The following is a 15,469-nucleotide window of genomic DNA, read 5'->3' on the forward strand; positions in this document are numbered from 1 at the left end:
AGCAGCTGCCCTATTCTACCCTGAGGAGGCAAGGGGAGATTCTACTTTCAGAGGAAAAAATAGGCATTTAAGAAATAAATGTTCAAATTTATGTAACATGTTTCACTTCACAAATATATGAAAATATTAACAACTTTATCAGATATTGGATCATGCCTGTAAAATTGCTTAATGCATTGTGTATCATCTTTTACACAGGAGTATGTTACAAAAAAAGTGTCATATTAAGATGGGAATCATCGCTGCAATACACATATCAAAAACATCGAATAGTTAGAATCAGATCTTGGTAGAATGTGTCTCGAGCATAATGTGATGAGCAGTAATATTTGTATTATTCACAAATATATTGTCTCACCTAAGTAAAAAATTAAGAAATCAAGGTTGGATTTCGCTGCAATTTTGATATAGGTTAAATTGTGCTAAAACTGCAACTGTTATTTACTTCACAAAGATATTTGAGACTAATAGTTACCAATAATTTCAGAACAACTTGCATTTGTATTAGTTTTTAACATAGAAAAACATAACAAGCAAGGATGATTTGCTGTCAAGCCAAATCAAAAAGGATGAGAAAAGGGAACCAGATATTTTGGTCAGAATGTCTTAAAGAAGGAAATAAAAATGTCAAGGCAGGAGTGCTTGGGAGAAGAGAGGGTGGAATTCCAGAAATAGAGCTGAGGCAGATGAAAGCCCCAAATGATGTGGCAAAAGGTGCAAGGGATGTAGAACATAGAACAGTACAGCACAGAACAGGCCCTTCGGCCCACGATGTTGTGCCGAGCTTTATCTGAAACCAAGATCAAGCTATCCCACTCCCTATCATCCTGGTGTGCTCCGTGTGCCTATCCAATAACCGCTTAAATGTTCCTAAAGTGTCTGACTCCACTATCACTGCAGGCAGTCCATTCCACACCCCAACCACTCTCTGCGTAAAGAACCTACCTCTGATATCCTTCCTATATCTCCAACCACGAACCCTATAGTTATGCCCCCTTGTAATAGCTCCATCCACCCGAGGAAATAGTCTTTGAACGTTCACTCTATCTATCCCCTTCATCATTTTATAAACCTCAATTAAGTCTCCCCTCAGCCTCCTCCGCTCCAGAGAGAACAGCCCTAGCTCCCTCAACCTTTCCTCATAAGACCTACCCACCAAACCAGGCAGCATCCTGGTAAATCCCCTCTGCGCTCTTTCCAGCGCTTCCACATCCTTCTTATAGTGAGGTGACCAGAACTGCACACAATATTCCAAATGTGGTCTCACCAAGGTCTTGTACAGTTGCAGCATAACCCCACGGCTCTTAAACTCCAACCCCCTGTTAATAAAAGCTAACACACTATAGGCCGCCTTCACAGCTCTATCCACTTTGAGTGGCAACCTTTAGAGATCTGTGGATATAGACCCCAAGATCTCTCTGTTCCTCCACAGTCTTCAGAACCCTACCTTTGACCCTGTAATCCACATTTAAATTAGTCCGACCAAAATGAATCACCTCACATTTATCAGGGTTAAACTCCATTTGCCATTTTTCAGCCCAGCTTTGCATCCTATCTATGTCTCTTTGCAGCCTATCTATGTCTTTTTGCAGCCTACAACAGCCCTCCACCTCATCCACTACTCCACCAATCTTGGTGTCATCAGCAAATTTACTGATCCACCCTTCAGCCCCCTCCTCTAAGTCATTAATAAAAATCACAAAGAGCAGAGGACCAAGCACTGATCCCTGCGGCACTCCGCTAGCAACCTGCCTCCAATCCGAAAATTTTCCATCCACCACCACCCTCTGTCTTCGATCAGACAGCCAGTTACCTATCCAATCGGCCAACTTTCCCTCTATCCCACACCACCTCACTTTCATCATAAGCCGACCATGGGGGACCTTATCAAACGCCTTACTAAAATCCATGTATATGACATCAACTGCCCTACCTTCATCAACACAATTAGCTACCTCCTCAAAAAATTCTATCAAATTTGTGAGGCACGACTTGCCCTTCACGAATCCATGCTGACTATCCCGGATTAATCCGCATCTTTCTAAATGGTCGTAAATCCCATCCCTAAGGACCTTTTCCATCAATTTACCAACCACCGAAGTAAGACTAACCGGTCTATAATTACCAGGGTCATTTCTATTCCCTTTCTTAAACAGGGGAACAACATTCGCCACTCTCCAGTCCTCTGGCACCATCCCCGTGGACAGTGAGGACCCAAAGATCAAAGCCAAAGGCTCTGCAATCTCATCCCTTGCCTCCCAAAGAATCCTAGGATATATTTCATGTACATCAGACTGGAGTCAGGAATGTAAAGCCAGGGACATAATTAGGCAATTGTAGGTCTGGAGGAAATCACAAAGATGAGAGGGCCAAGGTAATGCAGGATTTAACACGCAGATGAGAATTTTAACTTGGGGTATTGAAACCATAGTAACCAATGACAAGTAACTTGTCAAGTGGGATAGAATATGAGCAGGAGAGAGCCAGCAAAGAGCGACCTCCCATTCTTTCTGCTGACCCCCTCCCTTTCTGCCGTCCGCCTCCTTGTTCCCTTGCCCTCAGCCCCATTTCATTACCAATATCCTGCCCTCACTCACCTTTGGCCTGCAGTCCCTCATTGATCCTAGGCTTCTGTTGCGTACATTGCAAACAGTTGCCATTGCTCCCTGTGATGCTGAAGCAAGAGCGAGCTGCTGGTCTCAGATTGAAATCCTGCTTCCTCGGTCCATAATCCCAGGAAGTCCCGCGGCTGGCCACTTAAGCTTTACAGGCACTTCATCAATGGAGACAATGTGGAGCTCCTGCCAGTGGGTGAGATCCCTATCGCCAACAGTAAATTTCAGCCATAAACTCAACATGGGATCAAACAGAATTCTGCAGACTGGTTCAGCCTGAGGTAGTGGTTGTGGGTGGTGGGAGGTAATACACTCTGACAAAGATGCATAAAATCCCAAGAGCAAAAGCCGTGGCTTTGGTCTTTCTGATATTTCAGTGGAGGTAGTCAATGTTCGGAGATTGGATCCAGAAAACAGTCTCGGTGAAGAGAGGTATTTGAGATATAGAGAGAAATAAAGCTGTGAAAGTGCCCCATGCAGATATTGTCACCAAAGAGCAGCATGTGCTTGAGTAAGAGGAGAGGGACAAAGATGGATCCTTACGGGGCTCACAAGGTCACAATAAGGAGTTAAAAAGAAAAACCATGACTAAATTAGTAATAATGAAACTAAGCACAGGTGGTTACACCATTATGGACAATGGAGGAAAGACACTGCAGTAATCCTGCGGTTCACTTTGCTGAAAGCTGCAGAGAGGTCAGAAAGGACAAGGAGGTATCATACAGAATGGCTGCAGAGAATATTGTTCCTAACTTTTAGTTAGACTTTGGAATACAATGGGAAGCACCCCTTATTGGAGGATTTCAGACAGGGAATTGTGGAAGGAATTGGAAAGGCAGAAGAAATATGATTAAATCATTTGACAATGGGAGATGGAGCAGTAGTTGGTGAGGAGAGCAGTCTGAGGAAAGAACCAGCATAATCTAGAAAGGCGAACAGGAAGGGAAATTAGATAATTAGGAGTTTAGAGGGAGCAGGAAGTAGATTTCATGGGTGAAATTGGACATAGAAGGAGATGCAGAGAAACTGGATGAATGGACGATTTCAATAACGTTGTATTCTATTCAGTGATACCCAAATTTAGATAAAGTTGACAAATCTTTGTCTTTTACAGTATGCACTTGTGGTGCTTATGGTGATTGTCCCTTTAAGGACAACACAGCAGAACAGGGACTTAATTGAGGGACCAATTAGGACAATAGTTGGCATTCACCCCAGAGGGTGGAGCTCTCTCTGAGACAGAAGACAGTTTGAGGCATGTAGAAGACACTTTGGGACTGGGGCAACCAGTGGGCTGCTTGCTGGCTTCTGTACAGTTTTTCCTTGTTAATAAGTACCCTTTGTGTTCCTGACAAAGTCTGTAGCATGCATCATTACGGAGCTTTATGACTAAATATGTGCATATACTTAATGCAGTTTAATTGGAAATTGCTTTATTCAGTGAGATTGCTGTAGCTGCCTAAGGATTGGGTAATTATTCCAACTTCTGTCATCTTCTTAGGCTTGGAATTTCCTGTCCCATCTGCCAATCATAGAGGTTAATCTGAATGTCAAGGGCTGGTGGGAAAATGCTCCAAAAGGAAAAAGTGAAAAACCTCTGTCTAATGTGGGCACTGGCTTCCGAGATGAAAAGAACTGGACTTTACTCCATGCGGATCAGGAGTACGTTCTCCAGATCAATCTACGCAGGTTTGGCCTGGTGCGCAACAAGGTATGAATTTTGACTTCAGTGAGAGATAAAGCCAGGGGAAGCAAAAAACTAGCAACCAATCCTGTACCATTAGTTAAGTCTATTCCAACATTCAATGAGATCACGGCTAATCTCTATCCTTTTTTTAATTCATTTACGGGATGTGGGCATAACTGGCTGGACCAGCATTTATTGCCCATTCCTAACTGCCCTCCATTTCAGAGGGTATTTGAGAGTCAACCACATTGCTGTGGATCTGGAGTCACATGCAGATGAGACCAGGTAAGGACGACAGATTTCCTTCCCTAAAGGACATTAGTGAACCAGGATGGGTTTTTACAACAACTGACAATGGTTTCATGGTCATCATTAGGCTTTTAATTCCAGAGTTTTATTGAATTCAAATTTCACCATCTGCCATGGTGGGATTTGAAACCAGGTCCACAGATCTTGCCTGGGGTCTCTGGATTACTAATCCAGTCACAATAGTGCTATCTCCAACTCCATTTACCGTTCTTAGCTCCATACTCCTTCAAAACTTTGGCTGGAATTTACGCAAATTTCCTGTTTAACATAAAGAGATGTAACTCTGTCCACCAGGAGCAGGGACTTCCTACAATAGACATTCATATTCCTCAGACTCAATTATAATCTATCAACAAGCTCCTGACCTCAGCCAAGACATTGTGAGGAGGTTCCTGACAGAAAGTGGATAGCTCACTGCAGGGAATGAGACTCGAGACAAACCTCTTTTATAATTCTGATGTCAGGCACCTGAGTAACATTGGCAGAGGCTTGAACCTCTTGGCTGCAATGGAGCACTGTACAGAGAGAGAAAATGTTCTTCTAGTGGGCACATCTCAGACAGCAGCATAATGCAATGGTTGCTTCCCACTCAGAGAATGAGGAGTAGGGGGGCAAACAAGTTTTTATCTCAAATAATGTTCAGCAAATGTGGCTAGGACCCAGTGTATCTGGATCCCAGTCTGACCTCTGGCCCTTCCATTGTGCTTCCGTCAAATTGTAACTAGATGAACCCCAGGATTTTTAGAATTAGTATTTGATGTATGTTTGTGTGCTCTCTGTATATATAAGCAGTGCTGTTTGAATGACCAGAATTTTACCAGGCCATTTGCAGCCAGCTTTGAGGTGGGGATAGGCAGTAAAATGGCGTGGCAATGCAAAGGGTGATTTGATGATGGTCTCCCAGTTACCTCCCAACCCTGGCAGAGGCTGCGACAGTGGCAGATGACCCTCCTGCCCAAAGCCCAATCAAGCCACATAAGTGGCCAATTAAGGGCATCTTCCTGTGTCCAGTGGCACTTAACCAGCAGCAAGGGATCCCACTAACATTTAGGGAGACTAACAGGTAAACCCTGGTAACCTCCCAGCAGGCTCCAGATGGTAGGACCGGTGACCCTTTCTCTCAAGTACTCATTGGCTCATGGATGGGGCCCCAGCAGCAATGGTTGCCCTCTGGCAGAAATGCAAACTGCCCTCACCAAACCCCTGCCTCCCACGCAAGGATCTAACTGACATGCTCCAGACCTCACTTACCCTGTTGGGAGGGCGCATGTCGATTGCCGTGGGCTGTCAATCCTCTGGTCGGCTGCTCTTTTTGGTATGCCACCATCCTTGATAGTGATGTCTACACCAGCAGTAGCTGCCCAGAGGCAGCCCAGGTCCCACTAATCTCAAAACGACTGGGACCGTAGAATCCCCACAATGCAGAAAGACGCCATCCCGGCCTATCGAGTCTGCACCGACTCTGCAAAAGAGCATCCCACCCAGGTCTTCCCTTCCACCCTAACCCCATAACTCCATGCATTTACCATGGCTAATCCGCCTAATCTCTTTGGACACTAAGGGGAATTTTGGCATGGCCAATCCATTTAACCTGCGCATCTTTGGATAGTGGGAGGAAACCGGAGCATCTGGAGGAAACCCACGCAGACACAGGGAGAATGTGCAAACTCCACGCAGACAGTGACCCGAGGCCAGAATTGAACCAAAGCCCCTGGCACTGCGAGGCAGTAGTGCTAACAACTGTGCCACCGTGCCGCCTTACCAGCACCTCACTTTCGGGTGGTGGAGACTTGAGGCTTAATGTGTGGGCTGTACAGAAATCAGAGGTGGGCAGGCACTATTAATAGCGCAGTTGGACTGTGTGTTGGCTCCCAAGCTCCATTCCACCGCCTGGAACAATTTCACAGAGTGAAAGTGCCGCAGCAGGGCTCCGCACCTGCATGCAGTTGGTAGCCAACAGGACTCATTAAGGGCCTGTTAAGGACAGTTGGAGAGGGCCAGCAATGATTTTCCAGGGGCAACCTCTTGGCAGCAGACAGTGAGGGGCCAACACTCCAGGCAAGCATAGAGGCCCTTCCAACCAACCTGGATGCTGCAGCAGCAGAAGATCTCCCTTTAGGGGGACAAGCCCCCGCCCACAGGGGTGGCTTCGTTGCAAAGCCACATTTTAGTTTAATTTTTTAAAAGTTGGAGAGAGGCGCCCGTTCCCTTACTAGCCTTCCATCACAGCCTGCTGCTCCTTTCAGGCTAGAAGGTCTCTGATTGTTCCTCCAACATTGAGGGCACACCTAAATGTCCTTAACTGGACGTGCCTTCTGGTCATGTTGGAGAAAATTAATAAAAGTGACTTTCCCAAATGTGCCGATTCTGACCCACATTTCAACCTGTTGGCGGGGCTCCAGAAGCCCACAGCAAATATCCTACCCTTGACCAATTCTGAATGTAACAGAACTGTACCAGTGAGTGTAGGCCAGTATCCTTATAGCGCAGTTAACTGGATCTGTGGGGTTGGAAACAAAATTTGCAGGCTAGCAAAAGCTGGAGAATCTGGTTAGCACTGCTGCCTCACAGCGCCAGGAACTGGGTTTGATTCCTGGCTTGAGTCACTATGCAGAGTCTTCACATTCTTCCCTTGTCTGGGTTTCCTCCGGGTGCTCCGGTTTCCTCCCAAAGTCCGAAAGACATGCTGGTTAGGTGCATTGGCCATGCCAAATTCTCCCTCAGTGTACCCAAACAAGTGTTGGAGTGTGGTGACTAGGGGATTTTCACAGTGACTTCATTGCAGTGTTAATGTAAGCCTACTTGTGACACTAACAAATAAGCTTTAAAAGATCTAGCTGTATAGGCTGTAGAGAGTAGAAATGTCAAAAAAGGTTAAACAAGGCAAAAATATAAAATAAATGTGGTAAAGCAAATAAAAAGAAAATCTCAAACGTACATTTTCTGTACACTCACCTGATGAAGGAGCAGCACTCCGAAAGCTTGTTGATTCCAAATAAACCTGTTGGACTTTAACCTGGTGTTGTGAGACTACTTACTGTGCCCACCCCAGTCCAACACTGGCATCTCCACATCATATAAAAATAGATAGTGGCGAAGCGATAATATTGGGAATCTAGAATCATAGATTGAAAATAGAAAATCATGACTTAATGACAATAACTGAAATTTGGTGGCGACTGAATCAGGATCAACAATGTATTATTCCAGATCGTGAAATGTCCACTGCATTTCCTTTATCTGTCCCTTCTTTAAACAATTCTATGGGACAAAAACACAAGCTGCATTTCAGAACTCAGAGCTGACTGTATAAAAATTAAAAGGAAAATTAGGAATTAAAGGCAAGGGACAAAACATAATTTTGTTTGCAAACTGTAGCATCAGTGTAGAGTCCACCTAGGCAGATTGTTGTAGAATTTTTGTCTGACACACTCAGAATAGCATTGAACAGATATTCGCCCTTTGTAAATAAAGTTTGCAAGTTGATTCATGATGACAGTGCTGTTTTTTTATTAAACAGCAGTACAAAAACTGGTTTTACAGTGATCAGATTTACATATAAATGGTTTTCGCTGTTAACGTCCCAAGGACCATCATGGAACTTTATTTTGCTGGAGGCAAACATGTTCTAAAGGCAATGCATTGCTTTCTAAAGCAGTTTCCTTGCACTGTATTTAATAGTAACTGGTAGGCTGGCAAAGAATCAATGCTCTGTCAGGCATGTGAAAAATATTGCATTTTTGTTCATTAAAAAAAACAATGACAGTTATTAGTTATTGGAGTAATTATGTACTAAAGAAGGATGCTTTCATTCGGTTGGGCTATGTTCAAATTTGACTTCCCAGTTTACTAAGGTTCATTTCACTTCTTGCCCTCTGCGACGAACAGACAGTTTTATCTAGCTGCACTGCATCCAAGCCAGCTGCCAGAAGTGGAAGCACATTCTTCACTGCTGCTGCATTACATTAAACGATTATAAACTTGTTGAAGCAAAAAGCCAGCACTGAAGCAGTTTGTGGATTTTTTGGCGACACGTTAACTTTTGCTTCCTTTCCCACTAATAGCTAACAGACCTTTTAACCAGAAAGTTCAGCTCGTGGTAGCTTGGTGGAACTCTTGCCTCAGGGTCAGAAGGCTGTGGGTTCAAGCTAATAATTTAGACGTTGCGTTGCTGAAGGAGTGCTGTGTTATTGAAGGAGATCATCAACCTTCCTCTGCTAACACCACAAAAAAACAGATTGAATGGCTACTTAAATTATTGATGTGTGCAAAATGGCTGCCAGGCTTCTTAGTGGTACGGGTGAATCTTAAAGATACAGTGGCACTATTCAGAGACGATGAAGAGGTTTTCCTGAAGTCTTGAGCAACATTCTTCCCACAGCCAAAAGCACCAAAAATGTCATTAATCAGTTACTCGGCTGTTCACTGCTTGTCGAACATTGCTGGTGCAGAATGACTGCCGTGTTTTTTTCTAAATAAATATGATTACCGCACTCAAAAGCAATTTGTTGTGTGAAATGATTCAAGGTCTTTCAATGTGATTTAAAAACACTGTGCTGAATAAATGCAAGCATTAGTATTTATAAATTCAACTTAATAAACAGCAAACTTGCTCTGATCTGTTTTCTTGTGTTGATCATCAGGGAAAGTATGACAGCAAAGCCATTACGCCACGCTTCCCAAAGGCCAAGGATGAGGGCTGGTTTGTCATCCTAGGGGAAGTGGACAAGAAGGAATTAGTGGCTTTGAAACGAGTGGGATACATTCGAAATCGAAGCACAGTCTCTCTAGCTTTCTACACCCCTGAGACCACTGGAAAGTAAGTAAAATGCTGTCATCTCTGACTAATACAGTGACTTGCATTTATATGGCACCTTCAACAGAGCAAGGTATCCCAAGATATTTCACAGGGACATAAGGAGAAAGTGGTGCTGAGCCAAAGGGGTAAGCGCTAGGAAGGGTGAATGATAGCTTGGTCGATGAAGTGGGTTAAGGAGGTTCCAAGAGAGTCGAGGCAAGCAGAAAGCTGGAGAGTTTAAGGGACAAATTCTAGATCACGGGGCCTAGGTAGCTGAAGGCACAACCATCAATGGTGGTACGAAGATGTGGGCTGGGGTTGGGGCTTCATAAGAAGCCAGAGTCAGAGAAACAGGGAGTTGGAAGGGGAGTTGTAGGGTTGCAAGAAACTACAGAGATAGAGAGAGCCAAAGTGGGGAAAGGACTTGAATACAAGGACGCAAATTTTAAATGTGAGCATCTGGGAGTCAATGTAGCTCAGTAAGATTAGGAGTAACGAGTGAGTAGGAGGTGCTTTGGAAAGGAACCAGAATTTTAGATGATCTTACATATGAACATAGGAGCAGGAGAGGGCCATTCAGCCCATTGAACCTGCTCTGCCATTCATTTAGATCATGGCTGATCATTTACCTCATCATCAGTTTCCTGTATCATCCCCATTTCGCTTGCTGCCATTAGAATCCAGAAAACCATGCTCAGTGATTGAGCCTCCACAACCTTCTGGGGTAGAGAATTCCAAAGGTTCATCCCCCTCTCATTCATAGAACATAGAACATTACAGCGCAGTACAGGCCCTTCGGCCCTCGATGTTGCGCCGACCAGTGGTACCAATCTAAAGCCCCTCTAATCTACACTATTCCAATATCATCCATATGTTTATCCAATAACCATTTGAATGCTCTTCATCATTCCTCCTCATCTCAGTCTTAAATGGCCTACCCCTTAGTCTGAAACTGTGTCCCCTGGATCTAGACTCACCAGCCAGGGGAAACATCCTATCTACATCTACCCTGTTGTGATGTACATCGTTGATGATGGCGTTCTGAGCAACCTACCAAGGTGTGTTTTATGCAAATTCCATATCAGCAAGGAAATAATGATGCAACAGAGTCAATCACCGTAACATTGACTGCTGCACGGACTATGAATAGGAATTAATTCAAGCTTGACCATCCTCGAGCATAAATAGGACTACAAAGCTCAATGGTTCATACCCATTTCAAGGTCAGTGTAGCTATTAGTCTGAGGAAATAGGCATACCTCTATGATGCCAGAGAGCAGTTTTTAAATTAAGCAAAATGCTATCTCGTAAAGAAATTGTACATTTTGACAAAAGCAGAAAAGCTGCATGGTCTGCCCCAGAACGACAGTCACGACAGGCTTCATTTTTTAAACTCCTTGTGTTCACTAAACCTTTGCTTAAGAAAATAACTTGGGGCTCTTTCCAAATTACTTTTTTGTTAATTGGCTGTGACCCTCAAAGTTGCCTTGCAAGCATCCATTTGGAGATGTGAGAGCACCTTGCAGCATTTTTCTCTTCAATGTACCTTGAGGCTGCTTGTGAAGAATTGAAGGAATTAATCTGTATCCATTTTGTACTGCTGTATATTAGAGGCTTTGTCACCATGCATTTTTATATATAGACAATTATGCACAGCTTTCTATTACAAGGTCCGAGTACAAATAAAAAGGTGAGTCTTTGCATGTATTTGTCATCCAAATAATAATGTTGCAGTCGAAATAAGTAAAGCGCTGTTATTGCCCCAATGTTATATCAATGCTTACAACACAGGAGGCCATTGAGTCTATCATTTCTGTATGAGGCTTTAGCTACAGCAATTCCAAAATATGCCAGAGCCCTGCACCCTACCCCGAATCCCTGTTCTTCAGTTATGGGCGCAAGTAGGTAGTGTAGTGATTGTTATTGGATTAGTAAACTAGACTTTTAAGTTCAAATCACACCATAAAAATGTGACTGTTTCACAGAATTATTACAGCACAGAAGAAGACCATTTGGGCCTTATTGTCTGTGCTGGCTTTCCTAAGTGCAATTTAAATAGTAGCCCCTCTGAATTCATTTTAAGCAATCTTGAAATTTTAAAAAAACTAGAATCAGTAAAGGTCACCATGGAGCTATCAGATTGTTGTTAAAAACCCAACTGGGGGTTGGGTTTAACTCATGTTTTTGTTATGGAAAGAAACCTGTTATCCACATATATACAACTATATACAACTCCCAATTCCATGTCAATATTGCTGACTGTTTACTGCCCTGTTATGGCCTAGTAAATGACTCAGGTGTATCAAACTGCCTGTGGTTCAAGAAGGACCACCTTCTTAAGGGCTACGAGGGGGATGGACAATCAATTCCAGCCCTTGTAGAAGTACGCACATCCTGAGAATGACGTTTTAAAAATATAGTTTCCCTTAACTAGTCCAATGGTCTCTTCCTCAACTAGTACATGTGACAGCTGTCCTTTATGTTCCAGAAACCCTTTGTATAGAGGCATTTCTCCTAATGTTGCCCCTCACTCTTTTCATGACCATTTCAACTGATAACTCCCCAGCCAGAGGAAATCATATTTTCCTCTTCAAATGCTCAAAATGTTTCACAATTTTAAAACATTTATAAAATTTCTTCCCAGCATTCTCTAATCCTGTGGAAATGGTGTCATTAGTCTCAAAATCGCCTCTTAACGATAGTTTCTTATTCTCGATGATGATCAGTCACCTACCTACCCCTGTATGGTTTTAATAGCCTCCTTGTAAGATGGCATCCAAGGCTGCAGACCTCTACTTATCTAACCGATACCTTGTGTGAATTCATCAATATATCTTAATTCTTGAGTACTTAATAAACCAAAGGAAAAATTTGATACAAGTGTGTGAAGGTACATCAGCATCTTGGTAAAATTGAATTAGGATAAACTATACTATTACATTTTGGGATGTGAAGTGATTTCTAATCAAACAAAATCTTAATTTTTCTTTAAGAAAAATAAGCATTTTTGATTACCATTGGGAAAGAACGCAAAACAAAACCACTTAAATTAGTTTTATGTATTTTGACTTGAAGTTGTCATTGCAAGAAAATAGATTATTCTGTAATGACCATCCCGGACAACTGTAGCATACAAATTCAGTGAAACATTGTGGTTGTTTTAAAATTCTTTATATTCAAAATTAATTGTTCTAGTAAGAGAATTTTTGCGCATTAGCATTTTCAATGTTTGCGTCATTCAGAGTGAAGGCAAAGTTTTAAAGAAAGGTATTGTCTTTCTTTTGTTTTAAGGTATATCTACACTCTCTATCTGATGAACGATAGCTATCTGGGGATGGACCAGCAGTATGACATTTATTTCGATGTGATACCAGCGAGCATCGTCTCTCAGGTTAACACCGAGGTCTCTGATGCCATGAATGACCTGACAGTGGCATGACATGACAGACTTAGTGTTGAACAACCTGGGAGCAAAGATCTTATAGCACAGATTGTGCTGGTGTGTCGGGGAGGCTGAAATTACTTGATATTTGCCTTAGTAGATGCAACTTCTAACCTCAGACTCGAAGGAAATTACAAATAGCAGCTGAGGTGAACTCGAGCATGATTCATCTGTGCAGCTTGGTGGCCTTATGTAAATTTGCATTTTAGATTAAAGTTACAGCCAGATATTTACATAGTCCACCAGGTGAAGAGCTGAAAGTTATCCATTAAGAATCATAACTTCCTTCTATATTACTTTATGCAGGTTACACATTTATAGTTGTCGAAAAGTCATTGGGCACTTTTAATTTTTTTTAGCAAATTTTACTTTTAATCAAAATGGCATTCACTCATTAAATACATAGTTATCTTTACTGCTGACATCAGTTAATATGATTACTTAGGTGATAAAGAAGCCAACCTACTTTCTCCTTTATAATTAATAAAGCAGGGACTTTTATTTAGTTCCTGTGATTTATACTGGTGTATTTAAAAGCTTGTTCTGTATAGTGTAAATTATTTTGAATGTAGCTCTCAACTCATCAGTAGTATCAGCAGGGCAAAATGGATGCCTTCGCAATCAGTACAATTTTTTTGTTATGAATTTAAAGTATATTTTTTAAAAATCTCTATCTGTATGATGGGAAAGTAAATAAGGTAATTTAAAGGCAAGTTGTGATTGAAAATTCATTCCCGTATCAACTGGGTGCAGAGGGTATTCATTTCCATGGTAACATGAAGGCTAAACTTGACACATTCATAACCACGGGGTCAGGTTATACCTAGTAACCTTTCTCTGTAGTGAGTGCTGCAACACTTCATTTGTCAATATCAATTTAGTTGTATCTGTGAAAATTAACTTGTGCCAAAAATACTTCCATAGCACAAGAAAGATTCGATAGTTACTGCAAAAAGGGAAATCTGCATTAAATATGAGTTTGCTCTGTTGATTGCAAATGTACAAAATCATTAAACTTTATTGCAATACACATTTTGCATTTTTGTCATATTGAGTAACAACAATTGAATTATTGTGGAATTAAACAAATTTGTCTTTTGTTTTAAATAATTTGCGACTCTTTGCCGTAGGAAAGAGCTGCATTGGTTTCCAGATTTTGCTTTTACCAATAGGTTAACAATTGAATAACAGAAACTATTTTTCATTACATTTATTCTGCTATTTCTGTCTTTTTTAAAGTAGTTATTTTCCCCATACTGTATCTGACATTCATTTGCTTATGAATGTACATGAGATGAAGTATGGTAAAGCACACAACTTAGAATCTGTTCTACCACAATCTGCAATATCAGGATGATAAAGTAAATGAGTGAACCGCTCTAATTTTGAATTGTTGCTGATCGAATCACTAATACTAATAATCCAACTCATAATTTTTGAAGTATCAAATATCAGTTAACAGTAAAATTGCTGCTACTAGCAAAAAGATTTAACTCAGAAACAGGCCGTGGAAAGTGTGATTGCATTTTCCCTTTTGATTCCATTTTCAGTGCAGTGCACAGTCTAGAAACAGAAGCAAAGGTTCACTATCTCAGTTGCTTTGGCTGAGTTGGAAGGCAAGTGGAACTGGCTAAGTCAAGGCTATAATACTAAAGCAAACTAAAACCTTTTAATGTAAGATCCATCGTGCTCAGGGGGGATAAGGTTAGATCAAACTGTGATCACACTCACAAGATATTGCTCTTGTCGTTTACTCACAACAAACTGCATTGTAACATTGTAATCGCACCCACAACTGTACCTGACACAGGCACAATCAGACCTGCATGATCCTTTCCCCTACTGCATTCTTTGAACAAGGTGAGGCTAATGCTATAGTTACAACTGGCCATCATCTTATAATATTGCATTCATACAATACGAGTGAAAATACTTTCAGGGGGTTATTCTTTTCAAGAAAGATACATTCATTATTGATCTCGTGTTACAATATTCACTGGTTTGGGTGTATTCAGAGGTTGAAATGAGTTCTGATAAACTCTTTTCTGCAACATGCAGCTTTTCCCCCCTTCTACACCGGTTGTGTAAAAGGGAATCCTACCGAGTTTGTACAGCTTGCTCTGTTGGAATTATTTGACTGATTTTAGTGGCGCAATCGAATACTGGCTCTGGAAGCTTTCATTAAAAGCTTGCTGTGAAAATCCCTCTGTCACTCATAATCCAAATTAAGAAACAGACTGGAAATACTGCTCTGTTTCCAATACAAATATGAAAATATAATTGTATGCTCACATATTCTGCCTCCTATATTTGCATTTTATTTTAAGTCACGAGTGCCAACATTTTGTGCCCATCACAAATTATCCTTGACAAAGTGATGGCGAGCCACCTCTTGTACCACCCCAAGAGGAAATGGTGGGATTGTGGTAAAGTCACCTGACTAGTATCTCATGGGCCCAGGATAATGCTCTGGGAGCATGGATTCAAATCCCACCATGGCGGCTAGTGGAATTCAAATCAAATTAATAAGCCTGGAATATAAAGCTAGCTTCAGTAATCGTGACCATGACAGTTATCATCAATTGTTGTAAAAACCTATCAGGCTCACTAATGTTCAT

At 41.7% G+C, this 15,469-nt stretch overlaps 1 protein-coding gene across 1 annotated transcript in view; it reads left to right on the forward strand.

Annotated features, from left to right (window-relative positions):
• The window catches only part of ascc3 (activating signal cointegrator 1 complex subunit 3), a 562,510-nt gene extending 548,628 nt beyond the window's left edge, over window positions 1–13,882 (forward strand). Inside the window, exons 40-42 of the mRNA XM_078212424.1 lie at window positions 4,117–4,326; window positions 9,255–9,430; window positions 12,701–13,882. Coding sequence (XP_078068550.1) covers window positions 4,117–4,326; window positions 9,255–9,430; window positions 12,701–12,848 — 534 coding nt within the window. The 3' untranslated portion in view covers window positions 12,849–13,882. The remainder of the gene's footprint in view (window positions 1–4,116; window positions 4,327–9,254; window positions 9,431–12,700) is intronic.
• The last annotated feature ends 1,587 nt before the right edge of the window (window positions 13,883–15,469 follow it).

This window comes from Mustelus asterias, chromosome 5, assembly GCF_964213995.1.
Source record: "Mustelus asterias chromosome 5, sMusAst1.hap1.1, whole genome shotgun sequence".
NCBI lineage: Eukaryota > Metazoa > Chordata > Chondrichthyes > Carcharhiniformes > Triakidae > Mustelus > Mustelus asterias.